This window comes from Brassica napus, chromosome A1, assembly GCF_020379485.1.
Source record: "Brassica napus cultivar Da-Ae chromosome A1, Da-Ae, whole genome shotgun sequence".
Taxonomy (NCBI): domain Eukaryota; kingdom Viridiplantae; phylum Streptophyta; class Magnoliopsida; order Brassicales; family Brassicaceae; genus Brassica; species Brassica napus.
This window is the reverse complement of record NC_063434.1, coordinates 28,337,684-28,358,696: the sequence shown is the minus strand read 5'-3', so window position 1 is coordinate 28,358,696 and position 21,013 is coordinate 28,337,684. Positions and strand designations below refer to the sequence as shown.

At 37.0% G+C, this 21,013-nt stretch overlaps 5 protein-coding genes and 1 non-coding gene across 8 annotated transcripts; 3 read left to right on the top strand and 3 right to left on the bottom strand.

Moving 5' to 3' along the window:
* Positions 1–110: 110 nt before the first annotated feature.
* LOC125585787 (phosphatidate phosphatase PAH1-like) lies at positions 111–4,488 on the bottom strand. Its single transcript, XM_048755472.1, has 11 exons — positions 4,215–4,488; positions 2,446–3,855; positions 1,785–2,374; positions 1,630–1,703; positions 1,451–1,535; positions 1,227–1,313; positions 1,001–1,073; positions 875–918; positions 656–784; positions 462–563; positions 111–366 (listed from the first exon to the last, which is right to left on the bottom strand). The coding sequence occupies exons 2-11, from the start codon at positions 3,779–3,781 to the stop codon at positions 313–315; spliced, it is 2,574 nt and encodes an 857-aa protein (XP_048611429.1). The 5' UTR covers positions 3,782–3,855; positions 4,215–4,488; the 3' UTR covers positions 111–312.
* A 2,339-nt stretch (positions 4,489–6,827) lies between these two features.
* TRNAS-UGA lies at positions 6,828–6,909 on the bottom strand. Its single transcript has one exon. It is a non-coding gene; the product is annotated as a tRNA-Ser (tRNA).
* A 197-nt stretch (positions 6,910–7,106) lies between these two features.
* LOC125575149 (protein REVEILLE 8-like) lies at positions 7,107–11,509 on the top strand. 3 transcript variants are annotated; one of them, XR_007322740.1, is made up of 9 exons: positions 7,107–7,462; positions 7,906–7,963; positions 8,052–8,175; positions 8,242–8,346; positions 8,479–8,598; positions 8,673–8,785; positions 8,858–8,917; positions 9,052–9,341; positions 11,198–11,509. XR_007322740.1 is itself a non-coding variant. In XM_048755405.1 (8 exons), exons 1-8 carry the CDS (start codon positions 7,296–7,298, stop codon positions 9,157–9,159), a joined length of 855 nt encoding a protein of 284 aa, XP_048611362.1. In that variant the 5' UTR covers positions 7,107–7,295; the 3' UTR covers positions 9,160–11,194. The 3 variants fall into 3 exon arrangements, 2 of the variants coding, with proteins under 2 accessions (XP_048611362.1, XP_048611394.1); XM_048755405.1 differs by lacking the exon at positions 11,198–11,509 and having other exon boundaries at positions 9,052–11,194; XM_048755437.1 differs by lacking the exon at positions 11,198–11,509 and having other exon boundaries at positions 7,115–7,462; positions 9,030–11,194.
* Positions 11,510–14,783: 3,274 nt separating this feature from the next.
* Positions 14,784–16,943, top strand: LOC106427955 (60S ribosomal protein L4-1). Its single transcript, XM_013868676.3, has 2 exons — positions 14,784–15,998; positions 16,634–16,943. Exons 1-2 carry the CDS (start codon positions 14,892–14,894, stop codon positions 16,745–16,747), a joined length of 1,221 nt encoding a protein of 406 aa, XP_013724130.2. The 5' UTR covers positions 14,784–14,891; the 3' UTR covers positions 16,748–16,943.
* Positions 16,944–17,140: 197 nt separating this feature from the next.
* On the top strand, positions 17,141–19,251 carry LOC106427935 (L-ascorbate peroxidase 2, cytosolic). The gene is made up of 9 exons (XM_048755360.1): positions 17,141–17,523; positions 17,619–17,793; positions 18,021–18,086; positions 18,207–18,255; positions 18,351–18,433; positions 18,521–18,600; positions 18,672–18,774; positions 18,857–18,915; positions 19,080–19,251. Exons 1-9 carry the CDS (start codon positions 17,390–17,392, stop codon positions 19,096–19,098), a joined length of 768 nt encoding a protein of 255 aa, XP_048611317.1. The 5' UTR covers positions 17,141–17,389; the 3' UTR covers positions 19,099–19,251.
* Positions 19,252–19,661: 410 nt separating this feature from the next.
* On the bottom strand, positions 19,662–20,900 carry LOC106427936 (40S ribosomal protein S23-2). Its single transcript, XM_013868655.3, has 4 exons — positions 20,709–20,900; positions 20,234–20,389; positions 20,030–20,156; positions 19,662–19,958 (listed from the first exon to the last, which is right to left on the bottom strand). The coding sequence occupies exons 1-4, from the start codon at positions 20,711–20,713 to the stop codon at positions 19,818–19,820; spliced, it is 429 nt and encodes a 142-aa protein (XP_013724109.1). The 5' UTR covers positions 20,714–20,900; the 3' UTR covers positions 19,662–19,817.
* Between the last annotated feature and the right edge of the window lie 113 nt (positions 20,901–21,013).

Below are 21,013 nucleotides of genomic sequence, written 5' to 3'. Positions count from 1 at the left end.
ATTTCATATATTTGTTTTACATAGTTTTCTTTTTATGTTTAATTTTTCTTCTATACATTACACTTACGATTGTTAACTAATTCGTACAAAATGCAAAGATTGGCGTCTACTTTTGCGTATCTAAAACAGAAAAATATTTAAAAAATAAGATCGTATACATAACATTGTCACAGCTTATACATTATTCTTTCCCTATTGTGTCACCTCCTACATGAGACATTACAAAGTTCGGACAGGTTCCAGAAGTCCAATCATTGACTTTCTGCAGCTGCCATGTTAGACCCATCAACAGCCCATTTCTGATTGATATCTTCAGTCAACCTCTTCTATTGGTAGTTTCCAGAAGTTCCATGGGTTATAATCTTCCTGTGGATGTGTAAGCAAACACATAAAAAAGTTAAAACCATTAATGAAATCTATACATAACATTTGCTGATAAAAAAGTTTCTAGCATTAGTTACCTGCTCAACAAGCGAAGTTGGAGGGAACATGTCGTTGACAAGAGTATGAAGTGATGTGTAAGACTTCTTGACATCTACTCGATGTCCTGTTGCTACCTCTCCCTGATCAATTTTTTTTAAACACACAGAGAAGCTCAGTAGATTCCAACAAACAATCAATCATGCTTGTCAGATTATCAAGAAAAATTAATTACCTTTGGGTTGATTATGAATATTTTTCCCTTGGGGATCCCGAGTTTGCTGTAACTCAGCTCATCAGTGTCTCTGTTTCCAAATCCAGCGTAGAACGGGTTATAGTGCTCTGGGAAAAGCTTCTTGATATCCTGCACATCACATTGTAAACTTGTTCTTATCTAAACACCATATGCCGCTGGTTTTAACCGTTCTGTCTTATGTCAAATATAAACTTTTACCTCCAAACATGCGATCTTGAATTCGTGAGGTGCTCTTCTTATCACTGCAAAGCAGTTAAACAGTTATCAGGTAACAAATACGTTAACAATGCTACTAATGAATCTCCAAGGCATTAAGATTAATACCTTCACGGTACAATGCTGGAAACAGACCGTCTGGTGAAATGACTACAGGACCGTTTGGTAGAGCTTTTCCGTCCTGCAAGCCAGATGAAAAGATCAATAAGAATCAAAGAGATCTCATAACAAAAAGGATATACAAAGCATCACAAAATGTACTTTAAGTTCATTAGGCTCATATTGATTATCTATTTCAGTGCCAATTAAAGGTAAAACAGATCTCAAGTCTAACCTGCTTTAGATTATTCAAGAAACTTCTTGTTAGATATGCCTGAACAATGGCACGAGCGCTAAGAAACAGCAGCTGGTATCCATTCTCCTGAAAAAAAATACAAAGCAAAGCATAATGTGAGATCCATAATTACAAACTGTATCTTTACATAAGCAGTAGTGGATCTCATGTTTTACCAAATTAAACTGCGAGAAGTGAGACTGACTTAAACGTTGAAAAAGTACCTTTATAGCTGAAAAAAGCTTGGCCACACCAGACTGTGTCCAGTCCCTTCCAACCAAAGGCATGAACTGACCTAACACATCAGATCTGCAGAACAAAATAAGGATAATCACATCAGCATATGTCTAGATACTATAATATGAAAGACAATTTAGCTGCAATAAGGATCCAAAAGCTGTACTTAGTTATAGTCCCATCAACATCTGAAATCACAATCTTGGTGTCCCATCTCCACCTGTAGATATGTGCATCAACCTAATAATAAAAACAAACTTATAAGAATCTTCCCTGGTGTTGCATTAAAATTTTCAAACTAATGTTACCATCAACACAAACCTGTTGTGTTCCAAGAACTCTCGTGGAGAAACTAAAAGTAATCATATTCTGACCATCCTTCAGATTCAGAGACGCAATCTGCTCATTAGTAGGGACATTAGTTCTCACAAGCTGTCTACGCGGAGACTCATTGGTAGACAGCACTTCCGGCGAGTTCTGCAATCCAGGCTCAGAGTCAACAAACAGATCCTCTTCGCTAGATGAGTTACTACTCGTCGTGTGCTCGACCGTTTTCACCCTCCTAAAAGGAATAGGCCAGAGTCTCCACCTTCTTCCAGAGGAAGAAGGAGTTGTTGTTACTGCAGCGGTTTCATCGTCCTTTGGTTTGGTTTCCTCCACAGAGATCACATCTTCTGGCTGAATCTCTAAGTCTAGATCGAACACAACCTTTCCAAGCACGATTCTAGCAGCTTTCTTCCATGGCATGTATGTTTCTCTGATCCTAACGACTAGATTCTCGCTTTCGAGGATTGATGTTGCTGAGTTTTTATACTCTTCTGTAGAGATGAGATGTGTGTTAAAGACTTCAGCTGCTGCGGTGAGTCCCATGCCTTGACGAAGCTCGTCCTTGCAAAGTGATAGCTCATATTCTGTATAAGTTAAAACCACTGTTAGAAACTAAGACACAGTTCAGACCAAAAAAAAAAGTAAAGTTACTTACTCAGTTCTGTTTCGGATCTTGCAATGTTAGAAGTCTCAGCCACTGATTCCGTTGTGTTCTTGTTCTCGTTATCCTCCTCAGGCTCTTTAGATGGAGTTAGTTGCTCATCTTCCTCTCTCGTTGAATCTACAGAGACTCTCTCTTCTGACTCTATAATCTCGCCTTCTTTGTTCTCAATCAAGATGGCAGTTTCTGCAGAAGGACTTGTCTCTTCATCTTCACATTCTAACTCCGTATTAGATTCCTCACTTGTTCTCACTTCTTCTATTGTTAGTTGAGTTGTAGAAGATTCAGAACCATCAACAAGAGTAGTTACTGTTTCAATAGGCACAAGCTCACCTTCTTTTAGATTCTGAATCTCAAAAATAGAAGCTGGCTCAGACTTCTCCAAACAGCTCCCAACAATAGCCACTTCATCTTCACCTCTAACACTTTCTTTGATGGTGGTAGGTACAAGCTCACCTTCTTTTAGATTCTGAACCTCAAGAGTAGAAGCTGCCTCCTCAGATTTAGCATTCTCATCATTACACTCAACACAACCAATGTCTACTTTTTTAGATTTAATATTAACTACAGCATTAGATGACTCCACTTTGCTGATAAACTCAGTATCCCATGAAGTCTCAGAGGAAGCAAACTCAGTACTCCCTTCACAAAACTCAGTCCCATCACCAGGAGCCAAATGAAACTGAGGAGTATTCAACCTCAAATTCTCAGCCTCCTGCTCCTCCGCCGAGACAGGAGCCGTTAGTATATGACCGTCAACACTCACCAAAACCACCTCAGAATCTAAACCCGGAGAAGAATCTCCATAGCTCTCCACATTCAAATTATCAAACCGAGCACTCCCATACTCGGACGTAGGAGAAGGAGGATCATCCTGAAAATCATAATACCTCCCGTTACTATCAGACTCCGTCCTATCAAGCCGGTTCAAAGAGCTTAAACCCTCTCTCAACTCTCCAGCGCCAACGTCGGACGAGCTATGCTCAAGAGTCAAAACCCTCTCACTACCGTTGCTATCCTCAGAGCTAGAGATCAGATCGTTGGTGGTTTCAGGATCAACTTCTCTGATGAAATAAGCTTCACCGGAGTTATCAAGATACATGTGGAAGTCAGCTTCATCGCCATTCACGGAGATCTTCACAAACTTCTCTGCCCCTTTGAGGACGCCTTGGAACTTGCCGAACCTAACGTACCAGGGAGTGCTACGGAAGGAACCGTCTTCTTGTTGGACGACGATGACGTCAATGGCGCCACCGAAGGGGTGAAACGGTGTAGCGACGGAGTATACTCCTTGGGAAATCAAACTCCCAACTCTCCCGACCAAACTCATTTCATCAAATGGTTGAGAAAGTCTTTGACTTTCACTGTCTTAATCATATACAAAGATCTAGAAGTGATTCCAGCCTGCAGATGAGACATAAAACAACCCAACATTCCAAAATTAGACAATGTGAGACGACTAAAAATAACTGAAAAAACACACAGAAGGGTTAATCAAAATCAAAAACTAAGAAAAGAATACCACAGCAAAGATTTCATTACAAATTACAAAAGTTTCCAACCAGACTTGTCTGATTTCAGACATGGAGCTTTAGTAATAACCAACAAAAGATCAGTTTTTGAACTGACCCAAGAGGATAAAAAGTAAAAAAACCAAACCGGGTTTAATTTCTAGGACAGATGCAACGAAGAAACTAGGATCTAACGACATCTAAATCTCAAAGAGTCTATATATCACGATAAGAGAATCGAATTCAACTTACAGATTAGGAACTTTTCCAGCGGAGAATCCGAGAAAAATCAAACGATGGATTGAAAATGTATTTATTTGTGAAGTTTTCTCCTATTCGATCAATTGCATTGAATTTGTTTTATCGGAAAAAGAAAATAAGATCCTCGGATTCTTTTAAGACAAGTCGAGAAGACTTTTGTTTGCTTCTTTCGATTGAATTTTTACCGGTGAGAAAGAGAGAAAATAATTTAGTTTGGATAGATAACCAGGAAAAAATTAAATTAAATCCGCCATGACTTAAAGAGACACTGTAATTGCTTATATAGAGTTTGTGACGGGAGGGAGAATTACGAGAAGGGTCTAAGGTTTTTGTTCGTAATAAGTACATCTCTTGGAGGGTAAGATTGGTATTTCGGTCATTCGACATGTGGATGAATATGCTCGTGAAAAATAAACAAATGCTTCGATTTTAAACCGACTTTTGTTTTGTGAGTTTCCCTCTTTTCGTCTTTTTCCTCATTTGTAAACTCCGAAATAAATTAATATTCTTCGTACGTAGAATTAATAAGAAATATTCGTATTGGAAGATCAATGATAAAAACAATTTTGGTTAAGGCAGTACGTTAGATTGATATTTTTTATTTCGCTTTTTTTTAGATTTTTTTTATTTCAGTTATCTTAATATATATATGTAAAAATTTTAGAACTATATATAAATAAAAAACATTTGATAAATTATATAAATAAAAATAAAATAATCAAGCGGTAAATTTTTAAGGTTTGGTATGTATCCACGTCAATCAGTTTAATTTTCAGAAGGTTTGGTTGCGCAAATCAAACTGACGGTTAAAAACAGAATCTCGAGTTGCAGGCCAAAATTCTCTTCTTCACTGTTCAAGTTATGGTTCTCAACCTAAACTCCATCCCTACTAATCTCTGATTCAAATTTGTATCTTTTGGATATATAAAGGCCACTTGGTCTACTGTGTGGTTACTCTGTAAAACTTTTCTCTTTTCCTGCATTTTAATAGTAAAACCTTTTCAAAAAAAAAAACACACGATCATGTAATGTATTTTTGATGATAGTTGGAAAATATTTTAATTTGGATGATATACAGTGCGATACATTTTTGGAGTAGTCCAATGCAATACTATATGCATTTTTCTTAGAGCCAACACGATAACTTAATATGATCTATTAAAAATTAAAATAAATAAATAAATAGGGTTTCGTATACAAATCGATCGTTGTGGGAATATTACAAACTGGTGATCCACACAATAGAATATTGGTGGGATATTCGTTTTCTCTACGTAAAAGGTCATTTTTGCTTGTGTACATCGCGATCCAACACTATAGGACACTCTTAAAAGGAAAAATATAATAATATACATGCCAATTTTTTCCTAGACATATAGAGACATGCAATTGTTTAATCATTGAACTATATAGTATAGTATGATTCGTTTGCTGAAGAAAAAAAGAAGAACATATGCTTTTGTTTTTTTGTATAAGCATCAAACGTTTCAGTTTATTATTGTGTCTAATACTGAATAATAACATAGCACTATATAGCAGGGGGACAAGCTTTTAGAAGAAAAAATATCATTACATCGGCAGAAGAAAAGTTATTATTACATCGAAATTAATTGTATGGATAAAATGATTAAAACAACTTAATCTTTAGATTAGGGAAAGCTATTGTAAGAAGGTGGGGCATAATTGATAATAAAAAAACATTTGACATGTTAATATTCATTCTGATTGCGTTGCGTTTTGCCAACTATTCTTTAGAGATGTGTAATAAGACTATAAGTCTATAAGAGTTGTAAATGTAAATTAAGCATCCTTCACAAGTATCCTAACATGATTACATTCTCACCTAACTCGTTTTCTTACAACACAAAACATTTTTTCTCTTTGAATGAATACAAAGCATTTTTCATCAAAGTTAACCTATACTTTTATACGGAAATATCCTTTTTAGCACACATATATAACAAGCTACGTTCACTACTTCACTTCTTCCTTTTTTTTTTCTCTTTAACTAAAAAAAAAAATTGGTACAGAGACTAAAGAAGACAGTACAACTGTACAACAAACGTTTAACACATTCTCGTTTCTTACCAAATACCAACCATTTTTTTCTCATTGACATGTTATTGTATGTCGATCAGTGAAGCCCTGTGGGCTTGGGCTACAGTCGGATCAATCAACCTCAATAGAAAGACCAAAGCCGTGAGGATGTTTGCTTTTTCTTCTTCTTTTTGTTTTGTTGTTACTGCAAAAGGGAAGGGAGAGTAACTGTGTGTACGTGCTCTGTTATATTGTAAAGGCATGTTTGTCCCTAAGGCTTATTTGCTTGCAAGAAGACTAGTGCATCTGGTATTCAGTGCGTGTATTGCGACCTTAACTTAGTCTCTTTACCCGACACCTTAGTTCGATGTCAGGTTATATTGGTTATATTAAGAGAGTATGTTGGGTTTCTCTGAACATTTTGGTTTGCTCAGTGATTTATATGTAAGAGCAGTTTTTTTGTTTAAAATGGCAAATTTAGTGAAAACAAAAAGTGGGATGTTTACTACATTGGTTCACCCAATCACCATCATTTACGTTAAGAGGGAAACAGTTAAAAATAAAACTCGTCGACAGCAGGGTTCGAACCTGCGCGGGCGAAGCCCAACAGATTTCAAGTCTGTCTCCTTAACCACTCGGACATATCGACTTCATGCCAAAATCGTATTATTAGATTCTCTAATCCCGTCGAGAGATAAACACCTAATTGTGGACATGGATCCTTAATTTGGTTTTATTTGAGTTAATTACAAATTGAAGTGTCATGTTTGACATATTTTATTCCATTTGGATTTATATGGCATTTGGCAATATAAATAAAAAAGCACGACCATACTGCAGCAAGTCCCCACGTGAATTAGCTTGAGTCTCTAAATCAAGAAGTGACAGCAACAAAATAAAATAGTAATAAAAAAATAAATGGATGGTGTAGGATCAAAGCAAAACCCACTCCACATAATTTTATTCACTATACCAACTTCTTGCCGCCATGTGGACTTCTCTCTCTAAACACTGTCGCTATCTGAACTAAAACCGATGAGTTCATCAACTTCAAGGAATCAGACGGCCGCCGAAGCACAACCGTCCACGGATGTCGTGGCGGAAGGTTCGTCGAAGAAGGTGAGGAAACCTTATACCATCACCAAGTCCAGGGAGAGCTGGACGGAGGAAGAGCACGACAAGTTTCTCGAAGCGCTTCAACTGTACTAATCTACTGCTCTGTTTCTCCTTGGCATGATATATTTACGTGTGTCCTTAGAGTCTTGAAGCTTTCTAATCTTGCTTGCTTATTTCTGAGCTTAGTTACTTATAGATAGACCGAGCCAAAGACAAAAGTATGTTAGGTCTGCTTCGTTGAGTTGTTAAACTAATATGTATATATATTATATAGTCTGATGTTATAAGTTCTTGTCGGTAGTAAGTAGAGTTAAACATGTGTAGCAGCTCATGTTGAACTTAGATTCATTAAATGATATATAGTTGATATTTTCTTGGAGTAGAAGCATGGTTGTCCTCTTTGGTGTAAGAACTTTTCATTATTATTTTATTTTTTTAAATTCATTATTTTTTAATGTAATGCTCAAACTGCTGAATGATATATAGTCTTATTGATCTGAGGCTGATAGTACTGGCTACTGTTCCTTAGGTTTGATCGAGACTGGAAAAAGATAGAAGATTTCGTGGGTTCCAAGACTGTTATTCAGGTCTGAGGGAATAGCTTACCCTAAGTTTTGTTTGAATTTACTTTGACAAGTTTTCAATTCCTCTGCTACCTTCTTGATTTTACTATAGATAAGGAGTCATGCTCAAAAATACTTTCTAAAGGTTCAGAAAAACGGGACACTAGCACATGTACCACCCCCTCGCCCTAAGCGCAAAGCAGCTCATCCATATCCTCAAAAGGCATCTAAGAGCGGTTAGATAGTTTTTGTAATACTCATTTTTTAATTAACCTGAGTTTTGAATCCATTTTTTTACACAGCTCAAATGCAACTTCAAGTTTCAACTTCTTGGGATGACGCATCAATGCTGCTAAACAGAGTTATTTCACCACATCAGGAACTTGCTACCTTTCGTGGACCACAAGGCACGCTCTTTCGTCTGTGTTCTCAATTTATTTCTTCTCCCTTCTTTTTATTTATTCTATTAGTAGTATGGTAGGCTTCAACTTAGGACGTTTCATGTGCTTATTTATGGCATATAACGCCATCTGATTCAGCTGATATTGGACCAAAGGGTATATTAAATGTTAGTAGCCCTTCCACATCCGGTATGGGAAGCTCAAGCCGAACTATATCAGGTTCTGAGATTGTAGCAAAACAGCCTCCAGTGCTTCATGGTAATCATTTGTGAACAGTTGTATGTTCTGTTCTTGAATTTTAAACTATATGTTTATTGATGATTTCTTTGCAGTTGTTCCTGATTTTTCTGAAGTTTATAACTTCATCGGGTGTGTGTTTGATCCTGAAACGAGACTGGATCACGTTGAAAAGCTCAAGGAAATGGATCCTATAAATTTTGAAACTGTGAGCCAGAGCTTATAAAACTTTCAGTTTACTTGATGTACAAGCTTCACTAACTGTAGAATTGTTTGGCAGGTTCTGTTATTGATGAGAAACCTCACAGTTAACTTATCAAACCCTGAGTTCGAATCCGCTGTAAGTGTTACATTTATGATGACTTTGCGTGATCAAATAGTTGGTGTCACTTCTTTTATATCATTGGTGGCTATTACCCTTGCGTGATCAAATACAATCTAACCTTAGCTAGTCCGACTTTAATGATGCTGCAGAGGAAAGCACTTTCATTATATGAGGTGAAAACCGAGCTCCCAAGCGTTACCACTGGCTCATTTTTCCAGAACTCAACAAGCGATCTTAACAAAGGTATCAGCCATTAGTTACCAAGTAAGTCTTCTCTTCATCCTTCTCATGCATTTCAAATACAATGCATGAAAATATTAGAACTAGGTATCTGCGTAGATGTACACGTCTATTAGCATCGGGCTGATTCAAAGGTCTGCATTAAGAAGAGTTATAGAGTTCTCACTGGTAGTCTCAGTCAGTAGCTAGAGCTAGATAGATTTGGAAAATTTTACATGTGGACATACTTTTTCCTTCTTCCATATCACTTAGACATACTCTTTTCATGTCCAGTACTTTCTTAGGAAAGAATGACCAAACTACCCCAAAACTACAACTAGCTTAGTTACCTTTTTTAATTTATATTTCTAGGGGTGGGCAAAAAAATCGAACCGAACCGATCGAACCGAACCGACCGAACCGAAACTGATTCGGACCAAACCAAAGTCCATTTCAAATCTTTCAGTTGAAGATTTTTCCAATCCGAACGGTTCAGTTCAGTTCGGTTTAAACCAAACCGAACCGATAAACCGAAATGTTTTTATAATTATTTAAATTAAAAATATTAGTAATATCAAGATATTAAAATCCTAAGATAAAGCCCACTTAATTTCCTTTTGCACGAAGAAAATCCTAATATAATTTGATTTCCATGACACTTCGTCTAATTTTTGTAATATTCGTCATTGAGCCTACATAATATCCATGGTTAGTTTTTTCCGATAGCGTATACTTTTAAACCCTAAAATTAAAACCTAAACCAAGTCTAATTAAATTGAATTGAATTTACAAATTTAATTTTTGATTATGTCCAACACGATTATTTCATGACAACCTTACATTTATGTATTAAAACATGATTTCTTGTACAATAAATAAACTAAGAGAAATCCGATTAAACCGAACCGAACCGAAATACAAACCGAATCGAATACAAACCAAACCGAATATAAACCGAACCGAACATAACCGAACCGAAATCGATCCAAACCAAACTAACTATAGTTTACTTCAGCTGGAAAAATTCTAGAACCGAACCAACCAAACCGAACCGAACTCGAACCGAACCGATAAAATAACCGAAGTGCCCACCCCTATATATTTCTTTTTATTTTTACCTCACCGTAACCCAATTTCATCATCTCTTTCATCTCTATCTTCTTAGAAACCCTAGATTTCGTCAATTCCCTTCTCGCCGCCGCAGCTCAAGAATCAAAAGTTTCAGCTTTATGCAATCTTTCTATCTCTCTTTCGATTGTAAACCCTAAATCCACTCCACCTTTCTGCTTGTTTAATTACCGACGAGGATTCCTGGACAGATTGCAAACTGCCCGTCTTTGCAGCATACATGTTTTAGAGGAAGCGATTGAATCTCGTCGGTACTGTCAACATTGATTTGTGTGGTTAGGGGTAGGAAACATGTGGTCAGCAACATCGATGATGTGGTCACTAGATGAGTGGAACCACCGAGGTGTGTTGGGGTTTGTTGGTTAGGGGTAGAGGTGTCGTGGTCAGGGGTCACACTTGTAGTACGATAGTTGGGGTCATAGGTGGTGTGGTGTAATATGGATGTTATGTTTTTACATGTTATTAGGTTGTTACCTTAGTGGAGAGAAGAAGGGTTCGGGTTGGTGAGCATGTCGTGAGTATTATGGTAGTTGTCATATACTTATACGGTAATTGATAAAGAGTTTGGTTGGTAAAACACGCAATATAATACTGGCTGAATTTTGGAGAGGTACAAGTTGGGTCATCCGTGCGGATGTGGTTAGCCTCCTCTATTTTCTGACCACATGAATCCCAGATGAAGTGTTTAAAGGTGAGTTTAATAAAAAAGAAATATAACTGAAGGAGAAAACATAGGATATACATTTATTAATAAATAATTGAGAACGTGACTTGTGTTTTAAAAGAAACAAAACTGGTATCTTTTTGGTTTTATCTATCTCTTTTCAACCAAGGGTAATTTTGTCTAAACAAAATCAAAAAGCAAGTCTAAAGTACACTACCAGCAAGAAGTATGTCAAAGTGTAAGGGTCCAAGACTAAAGTATGTCTATATGTTAATCTCTCATAGATTTGTTGCTAAATTTTCTGAAGTCTTGCGTAAAGAGTTTTTTTTTTTTTTGTGACACATACTTCATTAATTAAATAAAGAAAGGCCTCAGGCCCAGAGTTAGCCCATGAAAGGGTCCAAATACAAGGATGAAGAGAGAGACTGTTTTGCCAAGCCATCAGCATCAACATTCATCGACCTAGAGAAGAAACTAAAAGTGATACCGACAAAAGCAGAGGAAATGGTTTTGATATGTGATTCCCACCGTATCTTGCAGGTTTATTCGTCGGTTTTCCATGTTTAATAAACTTTTGAGTTATACGTGGGTGAAGTTTTTGAGCTTCAGGTTTTTGACGAGGACTAGTTCAGTGAATGGTATAGGCTTAATATATATATATATATATATATATATATATATATATACAAGGGTAGAAAATGGGAAACCCTTGTATTTTTTTTTTTTTTTTTTTTTTTTTTGTGTTTCAAAAAAAAAAAATACAAGGGTTTCCCATTTTCTACTAGTTCTTAGTCTTCAAGCTGCGGTTGCTCGTTAGCGGTTGCAACTTGCAAGGCAGCCATATCCTCAGCAGCCGGTTAACTCGTGTACAAAAGATCTCTTTCTATTTTTGTTGTTGTTGTGTTTATATGTTCATCTGTTTGGTATATCTCTAGTTTGATTTTTGTTCTTCTAATCTGATTATATACTACATGTATGCTACTAACAAGCTATATTAAACAAAGTACTAACTGTGACAAAAAAAAAAGAGTACTAAAAAAGCATTCGAATCAGGCAAAATAGATGATTAAGAATCCTTGAATCACACACCTCATGGTTATAGGACAGAGTTATTGTCGGGTTGTGATCTTCTCGGAAGTGACAAGGCCTGAGATCAGCTTTCACTGCCTCAACAGGTTCCTCGCTAAGCCCTTCAATGAACAAGTAGGCTTGAGCTCTCCAGGCCCTGGTATATGTCCTCGTGTAAGCAACTGACCTTTATTAGTGATGGCTGCTCCAGACCAGTGATATTGGTTCCATATCAAACTGCTTCTGACCATCCTATTACTTCTTCTTCCATGGTTCTCTTTTCACCATTGTCATCTCCATGCGTGCTACATCACCAACACTCTCTTTTCTTGTACGTTTCAAGTCACACTTGACATCATTATCGCTCTCTTCGTTGTCATCATCTCTTGACCTCTCCCATATACACAGTAAGAACTAGGCCTGAAAAAAAAATTGGAACCGAACCGAAATAGGCGGAACCGAAATCGGACCAAAACCATTAAATACCCAAACACTTCTTATATATCAATATCCGAATAACATCCAAGAACAAATGAATACCCAAATATATAAAAATATTAATTATATATACATATAACATAACCAAGTATATATACTTTAAAAGTCTACTAGATTCTAACCCGCCCTTGAAAAGGCGGGTATATTTTTTGTTTTACATTTTTTTTAGAAATTTAATTTTCATATGTGATTTTCTTTATAATCATATTTGTATAAAATATTTTTTAAAAATTATTAGTAAAAGAATTTGATAAAATTATATTGAATTTCTGATTTTGCGTAATTATACACTTATGCCATAGCTATTTTACATGTTAATTCTTTTTAGTGGGTGTATACAGTATATATGTGGTTTATAGATGAATTAGATATAAGCAATATTTTCATACCCAATCTAGACCCGCGGTTGAACCGATAAACTTGCTTGTAAAATATATATTTAGTAGATGTTTTTGAAGTTAGAATATCATTTGAATCTTTAATAAGATATATAGATTACATCATCTGAAACTTTAATAAGATATAGTTTACAAAATGAGGAGATGCATGTAAAATCTTTTAATTTTTTTTTTTTTTGTTTATGCTAAATATGTTAAATTTTGTTGATAATTATAAAATTTTCACTTGTGCATGATTTTATATTCTGCTAAATAGGTTAAATAGGATAAATTTTATCGACCATCATATTTATATAAATATATAAAGTCAACAGTTATATATATAATAGTATACACCTACTTGTTTCCATCCAAATATACAAATAAAACAAAGTTCATGTTAATTTTAGATATTTAATTTTTACATATCTGATATATATATATATAATAATAATAATAATAATAATAATAATAATAATAATAATAATAAGCAGTTAGTAACATAAACTTAAAAAAAAGTTTTGTGACTTTAGTAGTGGAAACAACGCACATACCCGTTCGCAGATCCCGGTTCGACATGTTCCCATCGTGTTTTCAATTTTTTTTGTTTTTCTTTCATTGATGGCATAAACGTAATTTTCCTTATCTTCTTCCCCAGTCGAATTAGGTTTCCCAGAACAGAGTTTTACACCCGCCATTGTTTTTCTTATAAAAATCCATCAATTGTTATGCGCTTTTGTTGATTTTATGGTTAAATCTTGACGTTTTCGTTTTCCACGTGTTTACTTTTTTTTTTGGATGAAACCACGTGTTTACTTATTCATATTGATTAACACATAAATTTGAAGGAAGGTTTCTTACTCCTTAGTGATCAACATAAAGTCTGAGTCATTCGGATTTTCAGAGTAAGCTATATTCGTGAATCTGTTTTGATATAGATTGATGTGGTTGATTATTTTGACTCACCAACCAAGTTCTGGGTTTATGTCTTTAGATTTCATTAGAAATGCTAATTCTTCATAAACGTGTACTTGGAAATTACAGTGTGCAGTTACAAAAAGAAATTACACTGTGCCCTATTTTCTCCCTTTTTACAGTGTTAAGATGATGATTTATCAATCAGTAGATGAACCTTAACTGGGTTTTCATTAGAAACCCTGATTCTTGATAAACGTGTGATGGAAATTACATTTGTGTAAAAGGTTTGTCAAAAATCGAAATGGTTACGGTAGAAAAGGTGTAAATGATTTGTATCGTAACCGTTTTCTTTAAAAAGAAATAGAACGTGGTTAATGTTTAAATATAATTAGACATAGTTATATAAAATCAGTTTTTTTAAAAAAATTGGACATAACATTTATCAATGGGTCACACTGCTGTTTTAATAGAATAGATTAAAATATCCGAAAGCACCTTAAAAAAAATTATTAAAAAATATCCAAATTCTCCGAAATTATCCAAAAATATTCATATAATCCGACAATTTTTATCTAAATCATCTTAATTATTCGATAATCTTCCAAAATACCCGATAATTTATTCAAATTTTCCGAAATAACTGAACCGAAACTAGGACCAAATTTTGTTATGAGTGTTTTCGGGTTTCTAATTTTATTATCCGAACCTAACTGAACCAAATCCGAAACAACTTGAACCGAACTCAAACCTAACTCGAACCAAAACAGATCATGAAGTAAATGGATTTTCTGTCTTTTTATCCGAACTATCTGATACCTGAAATACTCAAACCTAACCGTTAACGGAAACGCCGAGACACAGTAAGAACTATGAATCCTTATCAAGTAAAAAATAAACTCGTAGGGATAATAGCGCTGTCTAAGGCCCATTAATTGGTCAATAAAGTAGTTGGGCTAATTGGGCTTTATAAGGCCCATTAATCAGTCACTAACCCTAGATGAAACGAAACCCTAGCAATATATTAGTTATTAAGCTGCGCAGCTGCGAAAACCCTTGAAAGTCTCCAAAGAGTCGAGAGACAGTGAGTGAAGAGAGAAACAAACTCAATAGATCAGAAATGGCCGCCGCCGCCGCACGTCCCCTCGTCACCGTCCAAGGCCTAGACGGCGACATGACCACCGACCAATCCACCACCGTCGTCCTCCCCGACGTCATGACGGCCCCCGTCCGCCCCGACATCGTCAACTTCGTCCACGCCCAAATCTCCAACAACAGCCGCCAGCCCTACGCCGTCTCCAAGAAAGCCGGCCACCAGACCTCCGCCGAGTCCTGGGGAACCGGCCGCGCCGTCTCCCGTATCCCCCGCGTTCCCGGCGGCGGAACTCACCGCGCCGGCCAAGCTGCGTTCGGAAACATGTGTCGCGGCGGACGCATGTTCGCTCCGACCAAGATCTGGCGCCGCTGGCACCGCCGCGTCAACGTCAACATGAAACGGCACGCGATCGTGTCCGCCATCGCCGCCACGGCGGTTCCCGCGCTCGTGATGGCTCGAGGTCACAAGATCGAGAATGTTCCGGAGATGCCTCTTGTGGTTAGTGACTCAGCCGAGGCCGTTGAGAAAACGGCGGCGGCGATTAAGGTGTTGAAACAGGTTGGAGCTTATGATGATGCTGAGAAGGCGAAGGATAGTATTGGGATTAGGTCTGGTGTAGGGAAGATGAGGAACCGTCGTTATATCTCTAGGAAAGGTCCTCTTGTGGTTTACGGAACCGAAGGGGCTAAGATTGTTAAGGCCTTTAGGAATATCACTGGTGTTGAGCTTTGCCACGTGGAGAGGCTTAACTTGTTGAAGCTTGCACCTGGTGGTCACCTTGGGAGGTTTGTGATTTGGACTAAGAGTGCTTTTGAGAAGCTTGAGGGGATCTATGGGTCTTTTGAGAAGCCTTCGGAGAAGAAGAAGGGGTATGTGCTTCCTAGGGCGAAGATGGTGAATGCTGATTTGGCGAGGATTATTAACTCTGATGAGGTGCAGAGTGTGGTGAAGCCGATTAAGAAGGATGCCAAGAGGGCTGTGATGAAGAAGAATCCGTTGAAGAATTTGAATGTGATGCTGAAGTTGAATCCGTATGCGAAGACGGCGAAGAGGATGTCTTTGTTGGCTGAGGCGCAGAGGGTTAAGGCTAAGAAGGAGAAGCTCACCAAGAAGAGGAAGACTGTCACCAAGGTAACTTCGTTTGTTCACTTAGTCTTTTTTATTGTGGGTTATGATTGTGTTATTAATCTGATTTGAAGTCGATTCATTGCAATTGTCTGTGGTTCCAATATCCATGATCGAGTTTGTTAGATATTTGCTTACATTATATTGCTAAGCTGTTAGATAATCTTTGCCACTCTGGTTTAAATATATGTTTGTGGTCTAGCTGTGACGTCCTGCGAATTGATAGTTATTGATTCCGAGATGTGCTCGTATGGGTCTCTTGCATTGAACATCTCATTTTGGTCTGAGTAACTAAGTCTCTTTGCTCTATGGTCTAAGTTCGTGTGTGTCGTGTGTTTCTTGTCTGTTTAAGTATTGTTATTGTTGTGATGATCTTTGCCATTCAAGTTTTGATATCATTTACGGTCTCAAAGTGGTCTTGTTGTGTAAGTCTTGTAAATTGATAGTTATTGAACTCGAGAAACGATCATACGTGTCATTTGCAATGGAGATTTCATTTCTGGAGATTAACAAAATGTCTTTGCTTTTATGGTTTGTGTTCTTGTATCTCGTGTCTGGCTTGTGGTACATAGTATAAATCGATCTTTCTTGTGCAACGTTCGTGGTTTCTAACTGTGGTTTGAATATGTTAAATCTGACAGGAGGAGGCATTGGCAATCAAGGCAGCAGGAAAGTCGTGGTACCAGACTATGATCTCAGACAGCGACTACACCGAGTTTGACAACTTCACCAAGTGGCTCGGTGCTAGCCAGTAATAATATCATCTGCTTGAAAACACCATCATGTTTAGGGAATGTTTTTGGTTTTATATCTGTTTTGTCTCGAGTTGTTGGATTATTAAGCTCAGCTATGAACAAGTTTCATTTCTCTTTTACTCTTGGTACCTTGTTTTTATCAGACAAATGCTTGGTATTTTATCAACTAAATTTAAGACAAAGTTTTAAGTTTTTATTGTCAGTTTAAATCTCCTTAATTTTATTTGTTTAATCTGAAAATGTAGAAAGGTTGAACCTTCGTTATGTTTTTGCTTTTCATGAATACATCACACATATGAATGGATGAACCATTCCATTTGAACACGATCTTGTTTAATCTATTGAGTCCGTTGAAAAGCGAAAAAATAAACAGTAGGAAAGGAGTTTTGAGTAAAGAATCTGCTGGAAAGATTTGCATTATTATCTTCCACATGGTTCCCCACATGGTTTCTGGAAGGCGCGCCAAGTAAGAAAGCATATTGACCCGTTCATCTCACGGCTACTCTAGAAGTTAACTGAAACTAGAAGAAGCTTCATTCGATCATCTCCCAGTTCTATAAATTGAACTGCAAAAACCTAAAGTAACGATCACAGTTTGTTCTGGTTAAACATATAAGTAGTACACAAGAAAGCTGTTCAGAGATGCAAGAGAAGATGGTGAAGAAGAGTTACCCGGAAGTGAAGGAAGAATACAAGAAAGCTGTTCAGAGATGCAAGAGAAAGCTCCGTGGTCTTATCGCCGAGAAGCATTGTGCTCCCATCGTCCTCCGTCTTGCGTATGATCCATCCCCTCTCTTACTCGTTCCAATCCATTCTCTGTCTTTTTTTTTTCATTTATTTTTGCTTAGGAGTGATGATGTGTGTGTATCAGATGGCACTCGGCTGGGACATATGACGTGAAGACGAAGACGGGAGGACCGTTTGGGACGATAAGGCTTCCACAAGAGTTAGCTGATGATGCTAACAAAGGTCTTGATATTGCTGTCAGGCTTCTTGAGCCTATCAAGGACTTGTTCCCCATCTTATCCTACGCTGATTTCTACCAGGTAACATTTAAACTACCTTCTGAGTTTATTTTCCTTAGCTCTAACATCGAGCAAGGGATCCATCAAGTTGTGTTAATTAGGAGTTTAAGGTAGTACCATCATCAGTGGGAAACATTTTGAAAGTGTTATATGTTTGTTTAACTTGATTCACGAATGCTATATATAAAACCTAACCGTGTATAATGACTTGAGAGGCTTGATTAATATATGTATCTTGGTGACTGTAGTTAGCTGGAGTTGTTGCTGTTGAGATCACTGGAGGACCCGAGATTCCTTTTCATCCTGGTAGATTGGTGAGTCATCAGTGTTCAACTTCTTTGTGATAAAACGCTCAGATGTTTTGTCAAATACACCATCAAAATGAAAATCCCTCTCTCTTTTGAATTCTTCTGATACAAACTTTTATATTGCAGGACAAAGTTGAGCCACCTCCTGAAGGGCGTCTACCTCAGGCCACCAAAGGTATAAAGCATTTGTAAAGAAAATAACAATATAGTCTGAATAGTGCATATCAGATCATATTTACATAGTTAATGTCTCTTTTTATGTAAGTTCAGGCGTGGATCATCTGAGAGAGGTATTTGGTCGGATGGGACTCAATGACAAAGATATTGTTGCATTGTCTGGTGGACACACCTTGGTATGTCTGTCTTTTGGATCAATAAAAAAAACAAAGACCTATGTCCTCTTCTCAGTATTGGCACTTACTATTGTTTTACACTTTCTGGGTCGGTGCCACAAGGAACGCTCCGGATTCGAAGGACCATGGACACAAAACCCTCTCATTTTTGACAACTCTTATTTCAAGTAAGACAAGTTTCTCTCCTTAGGTTTCTTCATGCTCACTGGATTGCTGAATCTGATGGTTGTTAAAACAGAGAGTTACTAAGCGGAGAGAAACAAGGACTTCTTCAACTTCCAACCGACAAGGCTCTCCTCGAGGATCCTATCTTTCGTCCTCTCGTTGAGAGATATGCTGCAGTAAGTATACAATTCATCATAATATATATATATATATATATTGCAGTTTGGCCTAATCATTGATCATATTATAAAACATCAGGATGAGGATGCCTTCTGCGAAGACTATACTAAAGCTCATCTCAAGTTGTCGGAACTCGGGTAAGTAGTAACTCATGGAACCATTCTTATTGTCCTAATATAACGTCCTGCTGCTCTTTGATTGTTCCTCATAAACTTCTTACTTACAAACACATGTTTTTGTTGTCGAAAATCCGACCACAATGGCTTCAATAATTTCTGGCATGTTCATGTGTGCTTGGCAGGTTTGCTGACAAGGAGTAATCTCTGGAAGCTGGTGGTGTCTCATGTGACCATGTCCTATCTCGTAAATCTTGTTCCAAAGTAAAACATAAATAAAAGGACTATATGTATTGTTGCACTGGTATGCATTGGGCTATGAAATAATACAATTCAGTTAATGAAAACTTGTGTTTACACACCTTGAAGTACTATTTTAATCCTCCGGATTCAAAAACTATATTGGTTAGAAATAGTATTAACATGATACTTTCTCCGTTCCTAAAAGATGTATGTTCTAGAAAAAAAATTTATTTCAAAAAGATACATTTTTTACCTTTTCAATGTATGATTTTATGAAAAATTGTAAGTTTCAAAACAATGAATGGTGTTTATTGAATTTCTATTGGCTAAAAATTATGAAAAATTGTTATTCAATGCATATTTAATGAATTTTCTTAATATATGTAAAAAATCTAGAATATGCATCTTTTAAAAACAGAAAAAGTATATAGTATCTAGTTTTTCAAGATGTCAATAGAATCAAATGAGTAGAATCAAATGAGTATTCAATAGGATTAGATGAAACATGTTGAGACTGGTAAAAATAGAAAATTTGAGAAAGCTTTAATGCAGGGAGAGAGAATACTCAAAAAGTGTAAACTGAATCCAAACAGATTATCTTTAAAGCAGAACAGAAGAATGTCTTCAGATATCAAAAATCCATTAACAAAATAAGCGTGAGAAGCAGTAGTAGAGACTCTCTAAGACCTAGGCTTCTCCTTCTTCTCCTTGAAAAGAGCCAAGAGTGAGACACCAGAGACCTTCACCACCTTGAATCTAACTCCGGGAATATCTCCCACCGCATGACCTTTACGCCCGAACCCAGCAATCAACACCTCGTCCTACACACATCATCAACGAGTCAAGAGATTGTAGGCATATTAATAACCAAGGAGATAACTTATTAACTTACGTTCTCTTCAATGTAGTTCAAGCAACCATCATTAGGAACGAAAGCAGCAATCTTTTTACCGTTCTTGATCAACTGAACTCTAGCACATTTACGAATGGCAGAGTTAGGCTGCTTGGCCTCAATACCACTGCATTGATTAACACAAAACATGTCACGATCAATGTTTAATCAAACAAAAAAAGAGATGTATTGGGAAGATCTTACATCTTCTCAAGGACGATTCCCTTGGCGTGAGAAGATCCAGCAAAAGGCTTCTTCCACTCATTGCCTTGGTGAGACTTCTTGTACTGCTTGTCCGCCCACCTCTGGTTTATCCTAAGCCTCTTCAGCTTTCGCCCAGCTCCCATACCACGTGTCTTACTGATGATATTCAAAGACAAGACAACAACAATACATTAAGACCAAACATATTAAGAGCTTTCAATAACACAAAAGTCATAAAAATTTCAGCTTTTGATCCCCAAGAGAAGAGAAATGCTATACACTGATGCAAATCAACATTTCTATTAAGCTTAAAGATCAAAGAGGCGTCAACGATGTAATAATCAAATCTCAAAATCTAACAGTTACAGTTCCATAACTAGAAGACAATGAAACAACAATCCTAAACCGAACAACACATATAACATAATCACTAGATGAGATTGAGCAGAAGGGATCTAAGAGATGAAACAAGTACCCCATGTTGACGACGGCGAGGTAGACGGAACAGAGAAGCTGCAACTGCGAAAGGTTCGACCTTTGAGTTCCTGAGAGAGAAACCCTAAAGGTAAGAGATAATTATATATACGGTTGTCAATCAATTTATTCAAACCGGGATTGGTCTAACCCGGTTTGCTATAACTAATTCCATTCTATAGCCCAATAAATAAGTTCTAAACATAGGCCCATTAAGCCCAATACACGAGAGAGAGAAGAAACATTCCTGTCCGAGTCACGTGCACCGACTACCCCCACGACTCTACCACTATCCTCCACGTCAGC